The 20422-nt window shown below is 39.9% G+C and overlaps 5 protein-coding genes across 5 annotated transcripts; all 5 read left to right on the top strand.

The window, feature by feature from the left end:
* The first annotated feature begins 416 nt into the window (after positions 1 to 416).
* Positions 417 to 2252, top strand: LOC111694114 (zinc finger protein 782-like). Its single transcript, XM_023460910.1, has 3 exons — positions 417 to 482; positions 897 to 1610; positions 2151 to 2252. The coding sequence occupies exons 1-3, from the start codon at positions 417 to 419 to the stop codon at positions 2250 to 2252; spliced, it is 882 nt and encodes a 293-aa protein (XP_023316678.1).
* Positions 2253 to 4731: 2479 nt separating this feature from the next.
* Positions 4732 to 6149, top strand: LOC106651765 (zinc finger protein 525). The gene is made up of 2 exons (XM_023460903.1): positions 4732 to 4917; positions 4989 to 6149. Exon 2 carries the CDS (start codon positions 5008 to 5010, stop codon positions 5989 to 5991), a length of 984 nt encoding a protein of 327 aa, XP_023316671.1. The 5' UTR covers positions 4732 to 4917; positions 4989 to 5007; the 3' UTR covers positions 5992 to 6149.
* A 5971-nt stretch (positions 6150 to 12120) lies between these two features.
* On the top strand, positions 12121 to 14025 carry LOC106651711 (tankyrase-1-like). Its single transcript, XM_014370357.2, has 2 exons — positions 12121 to 13944; positions 14003 to 14025. Exons 1-2 carry the CDS (start codon positions 12276 to 12278, stop codon positions 14023 to 14025), a joined length of 1692 nt encoding a protein of 563 aa, XP_014225843.2. The 5' UTR covers positions 12121 to 12275.
* A 674-nt stretch (positions 14026 to 14699) lies between these two features.
* On the top strand, positions 14700 to 16465 carry LOC111694110 (ankyrin repeat and protein kinase domain-containing protein 1-like). Its single transcript, XM_023460902.1, has one exon. The coding sequence runs from the start codon at positions 14867 to 14869 to the stop codon at positions 16376 to 16378; it is 1512 nt and encodes a 503-aa protein (XP_023316670.1). The 5' UTR covers positions 14700 to 14866; the 3' UTR covers positions 16379 to 16465.
* A 1601-nt stretch (positions 16466 to 18066) lies between these two features.
* LOC111694109 (serine/threonine-protein phosphatase 6 regulatory ankyrin repeat subunit A-like) lies at positions 18067 to 20150 on the top strand. Its single transcript, XM_023460900.1, has one exon. It carries the CDS (start codon positions 18238 to 18240, stop codon positions 20035 to 20037), a length of 1800 nt encoding a protein of 599 aa, XP_023316668.1. The 5' UTR covers positions 18067 to 18237; the 3' UTR covers positions 20038 to 20150.
* Positions 20151 to 20422: the final 272 nt, after the last annotated feature.

The raw sequence follows: 20422 nt of genomic DNA, 5'->3' as shown, positions 1-20422 counted from the left end.
TAGCACCAAGCCGGCAAAGTATAAAAAAAGATTATTAAAAAATTTTTTGCAAAAAAAATTATTTAAAAATAATTTTATGCAATAATTTTCATTAAATTATGTCTATAAAAAAATATAATTATTAAAATAAATTTATTCCATTGAAATCCATTGAAGTTAGCCTTATTAGCTAAGAAATGTCGGCTAGGTGCAGCGCACCTATTCTATACGTCTGCGCGAGAGAAATAAAAAGAGGCAGTTCTAGTTGGGGTACTTCTGGTATTTGAAGTGCTACCAGATAGGTATCATTCGATAGGGAATAAAAAATAATGAACTCAAGCAAATTTTCAGATGATTTGGTGCATTGGATAAAAAGATAGAGCCATCCAAATTTTTTTTAGCGTGAAAACACGTTTTTTTCCGATTTTTTGTCAAACATGAGTCAGCCACGAAATCTCGGGGAATTCTTAACCAATCGAAATTCTGACGCGAGATTTCGAAAGGTATACAGCTCTAGTCCAATAGTTCACTCTCAGAATTCCCGATTTCCCGAAAAATTCCTCTTCTAAATCGATAATTGAGTGAAGTGCCGTTTAGAAGTTATGTTTCAAATATGTTTTAAATTCCGTTTTCATGTCAGCCACGAGATCTTAGCGAAAAAAAATTTTAACCAAATTCTGTCCGGTGATTTGGAAAGGTTTTCGGCCGTACTACAATGGTTCACATTCAGAATTTTCACTTTTCAGAAAATTTTGAGCTCTTTATCGATTCGTAACTCGTGTGCCATTTTACGATATTTTTTTGCATACGCATGAGAAATCGTTGCATTTGTGTCAGCCACGAGATCTTGGCGAAAAAAAAATTTTAAACAAATTCTGTCCGGTGATTCGTAATGGTTTTCGGCCGTACTACAATAGTTCACATTCAAGCTCAATCGAGGCAAAGTATTTCGCGAATCTAACGATGGCAAGACTNTAGATGATATATTGGACCTAGAGAGTGACCTCGAGGGTCGCAATTACTCAGAACATAATCAAAGAACAAACTTTGAATGTGAGATTAGTCATCAATCATCTAGACGGCAAAGTGGCCTCGAGGCTCACAAGAACACAAAACATAATCAAAGAACAAACTTTGAATGTGAGATTAGTCATCGATCATCTAGACTGGAAAGTGACCTCGAGGGTCACAAGGACACAGACCATAATCATAGCCAACCCTTTGAATGTGAGACTTTTTCTGATTCATTTGGACAGGAAAGTGACCTCGGGGGTCAAGAAGACACAGACCACAATCAGAAAAAAACCTTTGAATGTAAGATTTGTCATCGATTATTTGAACTCCAATGTGACCTCAAGAGTCACGACGAAACAGATCATAATGAGAAAAAACCCTATGAATGTGTAATGACACATTGCCCCAAATCATTGGGAACAAACAGTAATCTCAATAATCACGTAAATACAGCACATAATTGTAGCAAACCCTTTGAATGTGAAATTTGTCACAGATCATTTGGATACAAGAGTGTACTCAAAACTCACGTAAATTTAGTACATAATCGGATCAAACCCTTTGAATGTGAAATTTGTCATCAATCATTTGGATACAAGAATGTACTCAAAAGTCACGTAAATACAGTACATAATCAGAGCAAACCCTTTAAATGTAAAATTTGTCACAAATCATTTGGATACAAGAAAGTACTCAAAAATCACGTAAATACAATACATAATCGGAGCAAACCTTTTGAATGTGAAATTTGTCATAAATCATTTGGATCAAAATGGAACCTCAATGCTCACACAAATTCAAAACATAAGCATTACAAACCCTACAAATGTGACATTTGTAACAAATTATTTGGACGCAAAGATCATTTAAAATCTCACGTAAATACAGCACATAACCGGAGCAAACCCTTTGAATGTGAAATTTGTCATCAATCATTTGGATACAAGAATGTACTCAAAAATCACGTAAATATAGTACATAATCAGAGCAAACCCTTTAAATGTAAAATTTGTCACAAATCATTTGGATACAAGAAAGTACTCAAAAATCACGTAAATACAATACATAATCGGAGCAAACCTTTTGAATGTGAAATTTGTCACAAATCATTCGGACAAAGAGCTCAACTTAATTATCACACAAATTCAAAACATAAGCTTTACGAACCCTACAAATGTGAATTTTGTCCCGAATCATTCGGCACAAAGGACCACCTCGACAAACACATAAAATTGGCCCATCCCTTTGAGACTGGTTAGCTACAAATCACTTAGATACTGGACTAAACTTGAAAACTACAATTTGACCGCACATAATCTTGACTACCCGAGACAATTGTGATAAAAGACTCTTACCTAAGTACGCAATGTAATTTTGGAAAATCTTTTAAATAAATATCTTTTGATTTTGTGAGAAACAATTAAATTTTTTCAACTGTTAACAATTTTTAAATAATTGTAAAAACTGTTCTTTGAATAATGACTTCTTTGCCAGGATCCGTGTTTCGGCTGAATAACGAAAAACGGATATTACGTCTATGAATCTAATTTTATGTATTCTCAACTTGATCGCCTTGAATGATCCACAAAAAATGTTTAAAGTTAATTTATAATTTAATCCCGCAATTTAGTTATCAATTAATTATTCATATTATTTATATTTCTACTATTTACTCGTTGGCTTTTGTTTAATGACATGTTGTAAATAAAAAAATACTGCCAATGCATTGGCCAAATCTTTCTCACAAAAATATGATTCATCTCTTTTTTACATTTTAAGTTTCAAACTTGGAGATTCGTCTGAATATATCTGAAAATACTCGATTTTATATATTTTGATGCTTTTCGAGTCGAATCGCCGAGAATAGATTTTTGAAATTTGATATAAGAAAAATCTCTGCAAATAGTGTATATTCAGTTCACTCCAGCCAAAGTATTTTGTGAATCTGTCTGATCCTCCCATATAGCTTTTTACCATTTTATATTTTTCAATAAGTCTCATTTATTAAAGCAGTTACATTAATCTGGAAGAACTGAGCGAGGTATGCTCACAGATACGCGCAGAAGTTCTCATTTTGTCGATCGATGGCTGCGGGCGCATCATAAAATTCTTGCTACTCACTATGTAAATATCTACTATACGAGGGTCGGTCAAATTTCGGAAAAAGTCCCACGATCGCAAGGAAGCGTGAATAAAGGTATGTTTCGTAAGAATCTCGAGGAAAAGTTGTAAAAAGGTAGGGCAGATAGTCACCTATTTCCAACGTCCACGCTGACCTCTCGAATCTCATTAGCTGCGGTATAATGAGGGGAGATGGAACACCAAGGGGTATAAAAAGGCCCAAAAATGAGAGCAGCCCTCTCTGTTGGTTTTTTCAATTTTAAAAGGCGCTCATCGCATAGCTTGTTCGTGATGTGGCTGAATTTTTCATTTAAACATTCATAATTCACCAGCGAAAAGTATTGCCCAAGGTTGTACTTCTGCATAAGCAGATATTCAGCAATGCGGGAACAAAAATAACTAATCAAAGTCATGCCTTTTGTGTTTTATTTAATTCATTTTACTCGGTAATCGATGCTGTACCTTTGGTTAAATTTAAAAAAAAAAACAAATGTTTCACAAGGTGAAAAATTACATTAAAATATTAATTATTTCGGTTATATTTGTATTTGTTTCATTGAATCGAACCAAAGGTACATTCTTCATTACCGAGTAAAATTAATTGAACAAAAAAAAAACATTTGCTCGCCCACCAAAAGACAGTCCGTGAAAATCGCAAAGATTTCGCATGGGACAAGTGTAAAAAAGATTTTCGACTAAAATTTTTTTTGCTCACCCACCTGAAAAGACTCCTCGAAGGACAGAATGATTTTGCACGTGACAGTAGCGAGAAAAAATGTGGGTTTCAGAGCAATTTGATTGAACACCAAAAAAGTTCAAGAAGGTCAAAAAGATTTCACATGTGACAAGTGCCAAAAGAAATTCGGGCGGAAATATAATTTGCTCCTCCACCAAAAGACAGTCCACGAAGGTCGCAATGAGTTTACAAGTGAGAAGTGCAATTCAAAATTCGGACCAAAAGTGCAATTACGCGGACACGGGGAAGCAGTTCATGAAGTTTGTAAAGCATACTACAATTTCACGTATCTAACGATGGAAAGACTATTCTTTCCGGGTATTATTCGACTTTTTTCCATAATATGTAGTTTCCAGTGCTTAGACCTTAAGACTTTTCATCCAAAAACTTAAAAAAATTCCATTTCAAAGCTCTGTAGTCATTTTTTACCTAGAGTCATTCAAGACTGAGCTAGGAATTATTTAACGTAACATCTATTTGTAAGTCTTGTTGAAAACTATAAGAAATTCACCAAAATAATTAGTTTTTATCGCCAAAAATTGAATCACTTATTAATTACATTACTGCACAAATGACTTTGATAAAAGTCATATATTTTGTTCAATTATTGTAGATATTTTCCTACCTAATGCTCCATTGACAAAGAAAACCTCATTCGTAATACCACATGTGTAGTACCATTACGTACATTATCGGTATGGGTTCATAGAGACGTGGGCGGTGCATTTATGCGCCTTACTGAATGACTTCATTACGATTTCGGTGTGATTTTAACATTATTCGAGTCCCTCTATGAACAAGAGTACAAAACTGCGTATCAATGTCCAGTTAACAATAGAGCGGGAAAATAAAGCCAAGAAGCTACCATAAGCTCGGGATCACCTCGCTATAATAAATTAGTAGTGCCTGTAATTGCTAGTTATGTGGTCGATTTCTCACGTGAGCAAGTCATGTTTACAAATTTATAAATTCGAGGTGTACATCATCATTGCCTACTTTAATTTTATTTTCTATCAGTGATTGCACACGATCAAGTGTTCGATGGAAAGTTGAGAGAACGCATTGAGGTACTGCTTTTTTACATATGTTGTTATATTTTTTGAAAATTTTTTTCGAATCAATCTTAATTATTCATCAGGTTAAAAGACGTGGATGTAATGTCGGGCCGCATACATTTGCCATTCAAATGTGAGATTTGTCATGAATCATTTGTAGTGGAAAGTGAGCTTGAACGTCACAAGGACACAGAACATAATCAAAGCCAACCCTTCGAATGTGAGATTTTTTCGGATTCATTTGGACAAGAAAAAGACCTCGAGGGTCACAATTACTCAGAACATAATCAAAGCCAACCCTTCGAATGTGAGATTTTTCCTGATTCATTTGGACAAGAAAGTGACCTTGAGGGTCACAATTACTCAGAACATAATCAAAGCCAACCCTTCGAACGTGAGCCTTTTTCTGATTCATTTGGACAGGAAAGTGACCTCAAGAGTCACAAGGACACAAACCATAATGAGGAAAAACCCTTCGGATGTGATTTTTGTCATAAGTCATATGGCCGCAAGGATTCTCTCAAGGATCACATAAAAGCGATGCATTATGGAAGCAAACTCTGCGTATGTTACATTTGTCAAAAATCATTTTCATCCAAGACTTACGTCGATATTCACATTGATTCAGTACATAATGGTAACAAACCACACGAGTGTGAAATTTGTCACAAATCATTTGGATACAAGAGTGCACTCAAAAATCACGTAAATAGAGTACATAATCGGAGCAATCCCTTTGAATGTGAAATTTGTGACAAATCATTCGGACAAATAGCTGAACTTAATTATCACACAAATTCAAAACATAAGCATTACAGACCCTACAAATGTGAAATTTGTTACAAATCATTTGGATACAAGCATGTACTCAAAAATCACGTAAATACAATACATAATCGGATCAAACCCTTTGAATGTGAAATTTGTCATAAATCATTTGGATCAAAATGGAACCTCAATGGTCACACCAATAGAAAACATAATCATTACAAACCCAACAAATGTGAATTTTGTCCCGAATCATTCGGCACAAAGGACCACCTCGACAAACACATAAAATTGGCACATCCCTTTGAGACTGGTTAGCTACAAATCACTTAGATACTGGACTAAACTTGAAAACTACAATTTGACAGCACATAATCTTGACTACCTGAGATAATTGTGATAAAAGACTCTTACCTAAGTATGTAATGCAATTTTAGAAAATCGTTTAAATAAATATCTTTTAATTTCGTAAAAAACAATGAAATATTTTCAACTATTCATAATTTTGTAATAATTGTAAAAATTTTACTCTAAATAATGACTTCTCTGCCAGGATCAATTAATTATTTATATTATTTATGTTCTTAATATTTACTCGTTGTTTTTTAATAACTGACATGTTGTAAATAAAAAAACACTGACAATACATTCGAAAAAAGCTTCCGGCTAAAAATATGATTAATCTCTTTTTCACATTTTCAGTATCAAACTTGAAGATTCATCTGAATATCCTCTTTTAACATCTGAAAATATTCGGTTTTACGTAGTTTAATGCTAAAATTGATCGAAAAAATTTCTCGGTCCCTTTTCCAGTCAAATCGCCGACAATGGCTTTTTGAATTTGTTATAAGCTTTTCCGAAACCCTGGAGATGGTTTAATATTCTTTTTTATCAGAAAACTGACGTTAATATAATTTGTACCACTTTCGAGTGATATTGTGGTCTAGAATCTCGGTAACTTCTTCGCAATCTACTATACCAAAAGAGCATCCAAATCCAAGGACGATAATTTAAAAATTTTTTAGTCTTACTCACATTTATTAAATAATGATACGATAGTACAGTCCGAGTGCCCTGATAATATAATACAGCGCCCCGACGACGACGAAATTCGGCAAAACGACATTAACCGTAGATAGGTACGCAGGTATAAGGTAGGCATTCCATTCGCTACATATACCTATATATGGCGTGCGACGACGTGCGCTACCGCGTTACAGCGTTGCACACTTCACCTATACCGTATATAAGAACGACGTCGGCATCGGCGCGTCATTACATTCGGTATCTGTATATATCGGGCTATACATATCCCCTTGTCTCACCCTGTCTGTCGCGTATATATACACCTACGCAAGCACACGAGGAGGCGCCTTCGATCAAAATTCCATCAAGCTCGATCGCGTCGCCTGTAGATGATATAAGGCACACACAGCCCAATCTCGACGCGACTTACTATATATATAGCAAGTAGATACATAACATATAAGCGAGCTTGTAAACAACGCGACATTGCCTTTCTCCCTGTCTCTCTCACCTGCGACGCGTCACTTCGCAGAAGACACTTGTTGTTGACTTTTTTATCCCCCTGCTTCTCTTCCTCCTCTGTATATCGAGCTATACGTAAGGACAGGTGTATGTAGGTATTATTTTTTACGCCTGCCGCGTAAGCGCGAAACTCGCGCGTATCTATACCGAGACGCAGCTCGAGTGAGCTTTAGATGCGTATATACTATATATACAATGTACGACGCGGTGATGGATGAAAGTCGGCGCGTTTCTGTATACGTACGTATATACAATGCGAGGGTAAGCAGCAGCAGCACAGGCACTACGACTCCTCCTACACGCGTATGCGCACACATAATTCACTGTATGGGCTTTTGCGCTCGAAGCCACTCTCGCTCGCGTAACTGCAGCATACACATGTACAGCAGCAGCGATCGCGAGCCGATATACGCGCGAGTTTGTTTGCCCGCAGCGATGCGCGCGAAAGAGCCAACTCCGACGAGCGAGAACTCGACCTGTTGTACACGCGTATATGTGTGTGTATAGGCATAAGCAGTCGTCGCGGAGGGTTAACTACGTATGCATAATGGTGTACGCGTGGTATTGTAGCGCACATATGCAAGCCCTGCGCATGGTGGCAAAAGCATATATATATACCGGCACACTACGCGCCGTATATTCCATGCTAAGAGTATGAGTAAGTACTTTCTTTTTTTTCTTTCTCTCTCTCTCTCTCTCTCTCTCTCTCTCTCTCTCTCTTTAGGCTGCTACCGGCGTCGCGAAAACGCCCACGAGGCACATTGCTCTTCTACTTTCGCGCGGAGCTACTCTCTGTGTGCCTCGCTATATGGCATAGTGTACACAGAGCAGTGCGGAATGAGTGAGAGAGAGAGAGAGACTTTTGGCGCGTAGGGTGGCGCGCAGTCTGAAAGCCGTGGCAGTATAGCAACCCGAGCGAAGCATTTAACGCCCCCGCGAGAAAAACTCGGATGTGGCGCGCGGATTTGATGCGATATTATTATGCGTGTATTATAATGTACAGCCAGGAGGTAGGCGCGCTACTCGATTCTTCGAGTTTTACTAGAATGGAGTTGCTGACTCGCGTCGAATTCGAGTCGATTCAGGAAAATTCGAGTTCTCGATTTTTTTTCGAGCATTAATAGTAGCGATTTTTTAAATATTTGAACGTTTTCAATGGAGGTGTAGTATAATTTTTTTATTCAATTTTTTTTGTTTTGGACATGCATGTAATTAAAATTTTAGACACGATAAAACGCCACAGTAATGTTATCAATGTGTTCATCAATAAAAACGTCGAAACACATTTTTTTTAATACATTTATTTGAATCACGAGGAAACTACAAAACAATGAATAACAATAGACGATAAGTATGCTTATTGGCATCACGAACTTTGTCTCGTAGTCGCCATCCAAATATTAAATAAAACTTCGTACTTAAGCTGTTCGAAGATCATATTACAGCATCGATGGACGGATCTTTCTCTATTGCCTACACATACAACGTCACAATATGTACCGACTATACATGCACTGCGATCTATGATTGAAAGTTAAAAAATACGTGGCCAAAGATACAAGAAATGAAAGTAATATGAGTTATTATGTACATTAACGAGTGGAAATCGTAAGTTCAAGGAAACTGCTTACACTGCAACGTGGTAACGTGTACTAACTATACAAGCGCAACGATCTACATTTTTGAGTAGTCACGTATACATTTTTTAGGAATGTATGCAGTAACGAGTGGAAATTTTGAGTAATTCGGCAAAGAGATGACTCTCGTGCATATGACTTTCTCGGCAAAGATGACAATGCATAGATCCCGCCTCTACACTTTCTAATTTCTATCCAATTAAGCGATTTAAATTATATTATATTGGATTTCGATCGTGCCCGAAAATAATTTAGTATTCGGAAAAAACTCGGGTAAATAATTCTGAGTACTTTATTCAATGGATTCGAGCTTTTGCAACATTTTTTCCTGCAATGACGCTTCATTTTTTTCCCTTTTGTGTATCGTAATTTTTCAAAAAATATGAATACCTGCTGTTCGGAACACCTACATAGGTTGTAACTAATGTAAAGCCTTTGAATAAGCGTTTTTAAGTAACTTTTTATACCGCGCACAGGGTAACTTCAACGGGCAATTTTAAAAGCCACCACGCGCACGCGTCGACTCCCACCGCAATCATCGACAAGATGAATGGACCGAAAATTCAATGGTTTTCCAACAGCCTTCTCTCGTCGGCGTTTCATCCCCCGCCCTCTTAGGAGAAACACGGTGTAAATGGGGAGCAGAAAACGATAAGTAATCGTTAGGAATGGGCTTCAACGCGTGACGTGTGCCTCCGTCGGCAACACAAAAAAAAAAATAACGAAACACATCGTCCGTACAAGATGCCTTGCGGGCCACCCACACGCCGCTCGTGCGGTATACGCGTCCGTGTGCGTGAATGCGCGTGTATGCGTTCACTCGACGCGCTGCAGAGAGAAGAGCTAGCTCGAAAGACGGACGATTTGTTACATCCAATTCTCACACTCTACCTCCTGTACCTCGCTACACATACACATTTATATGGAGGTAAACCTATCGTTGAGAGAAGCCACTGCAGCAGCTACAAGGCGCCGGTGAAGAATGAACGCGCGAAAAGCCCAACCGCCAGAAAGAAATATTTGCTACCTTTCTTTCTCGTGTCTGCTGCGTGTCTGCCGTGCGTACATACGCGTCTTGTCGCCCGCGAGAGTTTTGCGCTCGTCGACGCGGCACCGCCGTGATAAGGAATACATGCATTTTATCTACCCTGGCGCGCACAGCTTAACATATATTGTATGGAGGGAACATATGGAAAAAAGAATTTCTTACTTGTATAAAAATTCGCTTACTTGTATGAAAATTCATGAGTGGCCACTTGCAGGTTTACATATAATGATCCTCGCCATCTAGGGGTGGAAGTTGACATTAACTTATTTGAAAATTTCATTGATTTTTGTATTTTTAAATAATAATTGATATTGATATATTGTAAAATTTCAATACCACTTAATTATAAAATACATCGATTCGGGACCATTCATTTCCAGTAATATTATTTCCCTTGAGGAATTATTCAAATCAAATTATTCTTCGGATTACGGAAAGAAATCAATTCACATTTTTACGAAAAGTCATTCACTGATAAAGTATCTTTGATTACTAATCATCAAATTAATAATTTACTTAAAAATACAATACTTTATAAATATTTGTTGCAACTGTTCATCAATTATGAACACAAAAAAGTTTATTAGTAACATTATATTTAAAATGATTTAACATTATTCTCACCTAATTGTACCGATTACTTGGGGGCATTTTTCAAAAGAAGATCAAATGGATCGCAAAAATGCGAAATTTTTTAGCCCCGACAACGAATGCGGTCACGAATGCTTTTGTCATTTTCGAAAAAAAAAAAAAAAATATCTCCAAAATGTTTCAAAGTCGACGTCAAAGTATCACGCGGATCGCAACCATTTCTCGGAACAAAAAAAGAAAGAAAGATGGAAAGAGAGGAACGCATTTGCCTAACAAAAGACACTCAAAGCGTATAACAGAATCTCTCCGTGCTCTTTTACTGTATGTGCGCGTGTATGTGTGTGCGCTCGAGCACGTGCATTAACGCATTAGGCATGTGAACGGGGACAGCTTGTGGATCTCTCTCTCTCTCACTCTAAGCTTTGTGCGTGTGTGCAGGGTAAGCTTCTAGCTCGTGCCACCTTTTAGCGCACGGATTTGAAAGAAAACGAGAGATCGTTGAAGACGCGCGCGAATATTACCCGCGCGAATGTACGCGTACGCGACGAGTGACTTTTTCTTTATTACGGCATTATGAAACGCGAAACTGACTTTATACGTACATAACTTTGAAAATAATTGCAAATTTCACTCCATACGATATCGTGATTTCGCGAGCGACCGAGAGGAGGAGGACGTCGATACATTTTAACCGAGAATTACTTGGAAAAACTTGCGCGCGCGGTATAAAAGCTTTCGCGTAAATCCAAAAGATTCTTCTTCCCGCCTGCGAGCCGTGGAGCACATAAACATGTTTTTTTTTTCTCTCACATCGCTCGCAATAAATATATATCCGCCACGAAGCAATTTATTAAAGGGCCGCGCGCGCGCGTGCTCGCAAATATATAGATGAGAAAGAGAGAGAGAGAAAAAGGGAGCGATAGTTTCTCTAGCCTGGGATGAAAACTTTGGCGAAAGAGATATAGAGAGCTTCAAATGAAAGACGAGAGAGAGAGAGAGGTGAGAGACGCACGAAGCTCCGAGCAAATATTATATACTCACACGAGGAGAAGCAGCCGCGAGGAAGTGGACGAACTTTTGGATTTCTCAGCTCTCGCAACTCGCACTGATTGGTTAGTTTCTTCAACTTTATGTATATGTATGCACGCGTTCCAGAGAGAGAGAGAGAGAAAGAGAAAGGTGAAGAGGAGGAGTAGAAATGAAGCGGCGCGAGGGTGCGGGGAAAATGTATGTAGATGATGAAACGAGTCTAGCATCCGGAATCAACCGCGCGCGCCTTCTTATTCTTCATAGACTTTCTAACTTTTTGCTTAGCACCAGCGGCTTTTTTTTTTTTTATGTAATCTCTAGTTATTTCGCGCCAGAAAGTTTATAGCCACTCGGTCCCCGGTTTTCTTTTTGACACGCACTCGAGTTTATTGTTTTCGTTATTTCGAAGGTGAAATTTTTTGCGCGTGTTTATAAAAAATGAAGCGAGCGATGATCTCCTAAAAATAATCAACCTGTAATATAGAAGGTCAGAATTTTTCGTGCGCGACATACATGACTGTTGTTGCTCGCCTCGAACATACAAATAAATAATAAATACAATTATGTGGCTCGAGCTTGCGTACGTCGTTCGTCAATCGGTAAACAGCCGTTCAGGAGTCGTGGCGCAAGCAGAAAAAAATCCCGCATGGACCGCGACGAGTGATTCTCGCGACAGAAAGTAAAAATTATATTTTTTATATTTTTTATCGTACACTACTTCGAGTCGTACCTGTGAAAGGTATTGAAAGATGGCCGATGAAGACCAAGGTAGTTCATTTCTACGTCGATTTTACCCGTGGATGAAAAATTGGGAAGGAAGACTCACAAATCTCCTGGAAATTTTTCGAAAGGAAGAAATCGATTGGCTTCTTCAGGAGTCCTTGATCGACGAGCCCAATCAGCAGGGAATACAATTCGTTATAGCCGTGACTCAAACCGACTACAAAGACGAGCCCGACGTTGGCGATGACGGCAAGCCATCGTCGAGTCGCACCACAGCATTGCATCACGCGGCTAGACTCAGCCCCTCCGACGCGAATATTCTGGTCCCCGGCCTGTTCAAAATATACGACAGATTCGACGTGAATTACACCGACGTCGAGTCCGGGCTCACGCATTTCCACATAGCCTGCGAATTCGGATGCGAAGAAGTCTTGCAAAGATTTCTCGAGCTCGGCCAGGATCCCAATCTCGTCGCGGCAAATGCATCGGTCGATCCACCGCTGCACACGGCTCTGAAAAGTGCCAACGCGAACGTGATCGAGTTGCTACTGAAACATAAAGCCGATCCGAACTTAACCAACGGAGACGGATCGATGGCTCTGCACGTCATCTGTGAGAAACACAACGAAGATGTGTCGTTGACGAAAATATTTTTCGAAATCTGCGAGCGACGATATCCGCAACCGGTGCAGGTCGACGCCAAGAACGGGTCGGGCCAGACACCGCTGCACTTGGCCGTTATTCACGACAAAAAAAAGGTTGCAGAAATACTGCTGAAAAAAGGCGCCGATCCGAACTCGACCGACTGGGAAGGAACGACTCCTCTGCATATTATCTGTGCGAAACCAGTCGACGATTACTTCTTGGAAAGGTTCTTCAAAATCTGCGCATATGTCGAGAAGACGGTGAATATCAACGCACAGGACACTAATGGTGACCCACCGCTATTCTTGGCTGTGGAGGGTGGGCATATCTGGATGGCGAAATTACTGGTTGACAAAGATGTGGATCCGAATTTGGTCAACGAGAAAGGATCGACTGCTCTGCACATCGTTTGCAAGAACTTCGAATATATGTTTCTAACGTGGTCGATCTACGACAAGTTGTCGGCCCAAATCGATGCCCAGGATAAGTTGGGCAATACACCATTGCACTTGGCTCTGCTCAATCGTAGCAGGAATACGGCCAAAGTCCTGCTGCTGCGGTATGACGCCAATCCGACTCTAGCCAACAGGGACGGCTCGACGGCTTTGCACCTGATGTGCGAGAGAAACGACGACTTCTTGAATGTACTCTTGGGAATGAATCCGAGGTATCGAAAATGGCTCTTAGCTCAAGACGAGTTTCGTGGGACGCCGTTTGACGAGGCTCTGCGCCTCGGCAACGTGGAGTGGGCCAGATCGTTGCTGAGAGCCCGTGCCGACCCGAACGGAGAGACGCCGCATCCTCATCGAGAAGGGGAGAATATTCAGAGCAGCGAGCCGCCTCTGAACTCGATTTATGCGTCATACGATTCATACGTCAGGGATTACTCTGTCGAGCAATTCTTCCAGATCAACGACGAGTTGAATCAGACGGTGAAAGTCGACGCACAGGGCGAGCACGGTCGAAGCCCTCTGTACTGGGCCGTGGCGAGTATCTTGCCGAAAGCCGTCGATGCACTCTTGAATAAAAATAATCGTATTTTTTTAAATATATTTTGTAATATATTTTGTAAAATAGTTTTTAATGTCGAACGTCATTAAAATTTTAGGAATTTTCATATCGTACTTATGAATAAATTTGAAAATAATTGGCCTCACTAGTTTGTTCGGAGTTTTTTTTTTGTTTTGATTTTATTTCAGTTTAATTATGCACTTAGATATGTAGCTCAAAACTCCCCTTTTTTAAGATGATTGTGGGATAGAAAATTGTTTTGTTTCTTTACTAAGACTTAATGAATGAAAATAGAAAGGATAATTATTTTATGAAGAAATTTTTTGAAAATATATGAACAGCGTTTCTTTTTCATTTGAATAAATCGATCGATACGTAGTAATCGATATGTTGGTTGAAAATATAACTATAATACAAATATAATTTTCAAATTTACTGTACAAAACTATAATTAATCAAACTTGAATCGAAATTTCAATTAAATGGATTTACTAAATAACAAAGAAGATATTTGCACCCCAAATTTTCACATATGTCAAAAGCTACATGTAGTTTTCTATGGGTAATATAGATAATTTTTCCCGTAAAAAATAGCTCAATTTAGGAGGTTTCAAATCATTATAATATTGATAAATTTATATTTTATTGATAATCAATATCAATCATTAATTTGCAGTGGAATTGACATTAACAGTTATTATCTGCCAAAGCCTATAATGTAATTCTGTCAGCCTCGCTTTGATTTCTTCGCGCGGATCAAACGTAAACAAATACAATACAGCTCGAGCTTACATACGTCATTCGTCAATCGGCATAGCCGTTCAAGAGCCGTGGCACAAGCAGAAAAATATCACACATCGACCGCGACGAGTGATTTTCGCGACAGAAAATAAAAATATATTTTTTTATATTTTTTTATCGTAAACTACTTCGAGTCGTACTTGTGAAAAAGTATCGAAAAATGGCCCAAATAGACCGATATTCCGATGTGCTGCACTTGGCTCTGCTACTACGCCACGGGGACGAGAAGGCGGCTAGATCGGTGCTTAGAAGAGCTGGCGTCGACCTGAATCGGACCAACGACGATAAAGAGACCCTTCTGCACCTGATATGCAAGGTGAACGATGGATTGCGGGTATTATATGATTTTTTCGAGATCAGCGAAATACAAACGTTGGCCGATCACAACAGCAAGTTGGCCAGTTTACTGCTGAGTAAAGGCGACAAACCGAATTTGTCAGACTTCGAGGGAACGACTCTTCTCCATGTCATATGTAAAAGAAGTTTCGGCGACGACTTGGCGGAGCTATTCTTCAAGATCAACGACGAGTTGAATCTGACGGTGCTGATCGATGCTCAAGACAAATCGGGCAGCACACCATTGCACTTGGCTCTGGCCAGCCACAACTGGAAGTTGGTCAATTTGCTGCTGAAAAGAGGTGCAGATCTGAATCGCACCAATGACAAAGCAGAGACCCCTTTACATCTGATATGCGAGATAACAGAAGACTTACAGATATTGTATGATTTTTTCGAGATCAGCAAAGAAAACGATCGGACGATCGAGGTCGACGCTCAGGATATTTTTGGTGACAGACCATTGCACTGGGCTCTGCGCCATGGCAACAGGACGGCGGCCGAGTTGTTGCTGAGGAGAGGGGCAGATCCTAATTTAGCCAGCTCGTACGGAGTGACGCCTCTGCACTTGATTTGCCAGGGTAAGGTCGACGACGACTTTGCGGAGCTATTCTTCCGGATCAACGACGAGTTGAATCAGACGGTGCAAGTCGATGCTAAGGATAATCAGGGCCAGACGCCGCTTCAATGGGCCGTGGCGTGCGTCTTGCCGAATGCCGTCGATTTACTCTTGGATCGTGGAGCTGGACTGTTCAGCTTCGCTTATCCCGACGAGAGTCACTTCGGCACGTCATACGTGCCACTGAATTCTGAATTGTGGCACAATTCTAGACTGAGACTAGCATCTGGCGCTCTGATGATCGCTCAGCGACTCGAGCAAAGAGGATACGAACTGAAGGACAGCGACTACCAGCAGATCATAGCATTATTCGTTAAGCATCAGATGTTCGAGAAGCTGGTGGATCTCGAGGAGCCTTGGTACGAAGACAAGGAGTTCGCGCGCAGATCGAGAATGATAATGGTAAATGCGGATCGGTCGCTTCGCGACTTGATCCGTATGGGACCCGACGAGGCGTCGAGCCAACTCACGTATAGGAACTACTACGAGCTCGGCTGCTCTGCCGAATATCATGGTCTCCCCGAAAGAGTAAGAGACGCTTGCGATCTGCACCTGTGCGAGAAACTATCGAGGCCATTTTTCCTGCACTCGGAACAGAGGGCTTTTTCGAAGTTGCCACTCGATCAGCGCATTGGGCTGAAGGGGCGCCGAAAAAGGATCCTCAAGCGGCTAAACAACGAACAGTTATGTAAACTTTTCTTGTCGGTTGCATGCTAAAACACGCGATAACGATATAACCACATTTGTAATATATATTTTAATTTAAGACGTCATTATATACATTTTTTGCGGAATTTTCTCAGATTTGTTGTGTTTTAATTTTATTTTTCTCAATTCATTGCCCATATAATACCTTTTCTGCATAGACTGAAAATTTAAAAAAAAATTAATATAAGACCTTCGACGCGGAGAATAATTTATTCAGAGAATTTTTTTGTAACAACTCATTTTAATTGTTTGATGAAAACATGTACTTACTTACATCTTCTCCGTTGTCTAGTGCGTCTGTATAGGTGTACTGATTACCCGTTGAGAGTTTTCGTGTACAGCAGCAAATATCGGTAAGAGTAGGATGGATCAAATTTGTTTTTTTTCCAGAGAATTGGCTTTTGAGAAAGAAATCTTGTTGATTTGATCGCTCGCAGGATCAATAGCTGTTTTCGTCAAAATGAATATGAATAATCGTGTTTCATGTACACATTTGTCCCCAAAACATGTCTATGTCGGATTTTGTCGTGATTTTTTTTAGATCTTCGACTCTGAAGCAAAATTAATAGAAAATTAAAATAACTATGATATCGTTGATCAATTTTCTGTTTGATATCTTCATTTATGGGTAAAACGATTTTTTTTAAGGATTAATGATATAAAAGTATTAAAAAAATAATAAATTGTAAATAAGTCGATGCATCTATCTATATGTAGCAGACGTGATTCTATTAATGCCCACAGAATATATCCACTTTTAATCGAGATTTAATCAGTATATTAAACTTTTTCAATTTGGTTACCACAAACTCATAAACTTTATTTGTAATAAATAATCAATTTATGAATTATTTATCAAAATTCAGTCAATCTTTTTGAAACATTTAAGCAGTGATTTTGATAGATAAACAGTTCAACTCTAATTTTCAAGTTCAGTTGTTAAATAGATAATGTTTTTCTTTTCATATGTAGAATTTTGTTCGATTATAGGAAGCATAATTATCGTACTTATATAAAAATTTCCTGTTACACACTTGCTAGTTTCAATACATTGATGTATACGCCACCTGTTGTCAATGTACGAAACTCAAAAGTCACGCAGAAGTGTCTATACAGCTTTTTGAAAGTTTCACTGAAAACTTTTTGAAATTTCTCCTGAAATGTACTGTAAGTTTCCATGTTTTATTGATGCTTTTAAAATGGTTTCATAAAAGCATCCCTGAAAAGATCAGGTAAGATTCCTAAATGTTTTGATAAAACCATCAAAAAAAATATTTCATGAAATCTTTCTTGCAATTTCGGGAAACTTTGGAAAAGAATCCATAAATCTTTTTTATGCTTTCGGGAAGCTAAAAAACAATTTATAGAAATAAGCTTTCTCGAAAGGTTTCAAGGGAAGTTTTCATGCAATGTGGGTATTTTCTAAGGAAAATCTTCGAAAATTTATTTCATGCGTTATTTTCATTTAAATGAACCGAATGTTAAGTAGTTATTAATTATAATTATAATATTAATTAATTGATATTTTATTGATAATCAATATCAATCATTACCATTTATTATCTTTACTGACAATGTGTTTATTGACTTTACTGTTAATTGATATTACCAATTATTATCTGCCAAAGCCTACAATGTAATTCTGTCAGCCTCGCACTGACTTCTTCGCTCGGATCAAACGTAAACAAATACAATACAGCTCGAGCGTCGTTCGTCAATCGGCATAGCCGTTCAAATGTCGTGGCACAAGTAGAAAAATATCACACATCGACCGCGACGAGTAATTTTCGCGACAGAAAGTAAAAATATATTTTTTATATTTTTTATCGTACACTACTTCGAGTCGTACTTGTGAAAAGAATTGAAAGATGGCCGATGAAGTCCAAGGTAGTTCATTTCTACGTCGATTTTACCCGTGGATGAAAAATTGGGAAGGAAGACTCACAAATCTCCTGGAAATTTTTCGAAAGGAAGAAATCGATTGGCTTCTTCAGGAGTCCTTGATCGACGAGCCCAATCAGCAAGGAATACAATTCGTTATAGCCGTGACTCAAACCGACTACAAAGACGAGCCCGTCGTTGGCGATGACGGCAAGCCATCGTCGAGTCGCACCACAGCATTGCATCACGCGGCTAGACTCTGCCCCTTCGACGCGAATATTCTGGTCCCCGGCCTGTTCAAAATATACGACAGATTTGACGTGAATTACACCGACGTCGAGTCCGGGCTCACGCATTTCCACATAGCCTGCGAATTCGGATGCGAAGAAGTCGTCCAACGATTTCTCGAGCTCGGCCAGGATCCCAATCTCGTCGCGGCAAATGCATCGGTCGATCCACCGCTGCACACGGCTCTGAAAAGTGCCAACGCGAACGTGATCGAGTTGCTGCTGAAACACAAAGCCGATCTGAACTTAACCAACGGAAACGGATCGACGGCCTTACACCTGATTTGCGAGAAGTACGATGACTTTGCGGAGGTATTCTTACGGATCATCGACGAGTCGAATCAGACGTTGCGAGTCAACGTCGGGGACAGAGCAGGCGAGACACCGCTGCACGTGGCACTACGCCACAACAATGCGAAGGCGGCTAAATTGTTGTTAAGAAGAGGCGTCGACCTGAATCGGACCAACAATGAAATAGAGACCCCTCTGCACCTGATATGCAATATGCAGGATGACCTGCAGGTATTATTTGATTTTTTCGAGATCAGCGAAGAAAGAAAGCAGACGATCGATATCGACGCCGAGGATGGCTTGGGCAACAGACCATTGCACAATGCTCTGAGCAACGGCAAAAAGAATGCCACCAAATTGCTGCTGAGAAAAGGCTCCGATCCCTGTCATGCCAACTCGTGGGGATTCACTCCGCTGCACTTGATCGCCCAGGGCACAGTCGACGACGACTTCGTGAAGACGTTCTTCAGGATCGCCGATCAATTCGATCGAGTGGAGGTCTTCGATCATCAGGACGTGTTCGGTCGGACGCCGCTCCATTACGCCGTGGCGAGCGTCTTGCCGAATACCGTCGGTTTCATCTTGGATCGTGGAGCCAGTCTGTGCGGCTTCGTTTATCCCGACGAGAGTCACTTCGACACGTCATACGTGCCACTGTACGATCCGATAACTTTTGACGCTTGTAAACTGAGACGGGCGTCGGGCGCTCTGATGATCGCCGAATACCTCGTGCAGGCCGGATACCGAATCAGGGAAAGCGACGCCTTGACGATCATGACGTCGTTCGCCAGGCACCAAATGTTCGAGCAGCCGATGGATCCTCGACAGTCACCTTGGTACGAGGACGAGGAGTTCGCCGAAAAAGCGAGGCAGATAGGGAAAATATATTTCGGCGTCACGCTCCACGACTTGATCCGCGGGAGACCCGAACAGGCGATGAGGCGACACCACATCGAGGACTACTACGAGTTCGCCTGCTCCGTCGACTGGTTACGACTGCCCGAAGGACAGAAAGCCGCCTGCGAGGTGCACCTGTGCGAGAAGCTCGCGAGGCCATTTTTCCGCTACTGGGGTGTGAGGGCTTTCGTGCAGTGGACGGGCGATCGGCAGTTGATGGAGCGCAGCAGCACGATCCTCGTCGACGCGACGAACGAGGAATTGTACAGGATTTGCTTGACGGCTGCGGGTCGAGAGCTGCCGGAACCATAATTATATTTTACACAAATATTTTTATATATTTTAATGACCGACGAATTATGATATTTTGGAGAATTTTCATATCACACATATGAATAAATTTTCTCAGATTTCTTTTGTTTTAATTTTGTTTGTTTCAATGTATGGCCCAATACAATCATCTTTTACAATGAATGAAAAATTTTAAAAAATCAAAACAAAGCCTTCGGCGCGGGGAATAATTCATTCAAAAAGATTTTTTTCGAATAATTCATTTCAATTGTTTGGAGAAAATATGTACTCGGAGACATCTCCACTCTAGCCTGGAAACGTTTGTGCATGTGCTTTTTACGCATCGAGAATTTACGCATACAGCAGCAAATATCGGTAAGAGTAGGATGGATCAAGTTTGTTTTTT

This window comes from Trichogramma pretiosum, unplaced genomic scaffold (assembly GCF_000599845.2).
Source record: "Trichogramma pretiosum strain Unisexual culture from Peru unplaced genomic scaffold, Tpre_2.0 scaffold129, whole genome shotgun sequence".
NCBI lineage: Eukaryota > Metazoa > Arthropoda > Insecta > Hymenoptera > Trichogrammatidae > Trichogramma > Trichogramma pretiosum.
This window is presented reverse-complemented; position numbering and strand designations above follow the sequence as displayed.

Bases quoted from the DNA above. Each gene is read 5' to 3' on its own strand.
- LOC106651765 (XM_023460903.1), top strand. From the start codon at position 5,008: ATGTCGGGCCGCATACATTTGCCATTCAAATGTGAGATTTGTCATGAA.
- LOC111694109 (XM_023460900.1), top strand. From the start codon at position 18,238: ATGGCCGATGAAGTCCAAGGTAGTTCATTTCTACGTCGATTTTACCCG.
- LOC106651711 (XM_014370357.2), top strand. From the start codon at position 12,276: ATGGCCGATGAAGACCAAGGTAGTTCATTTCTACGTCGATTTTACCCG. The intron at 13,945-14,002 runs TATTTTGTAATA...TTAAAATTTTAG, and splicing joins TAATCGTATTTTTTTAAATA to GAATTTTCATATCGTACTTA.
- LOC111694110 (XM_023460902.1), top strand. From the start codon at position 14,867: ATGGCCCAAATAGACCGATATTCCGATGTGCTGCACTTGGCTCTGCTA.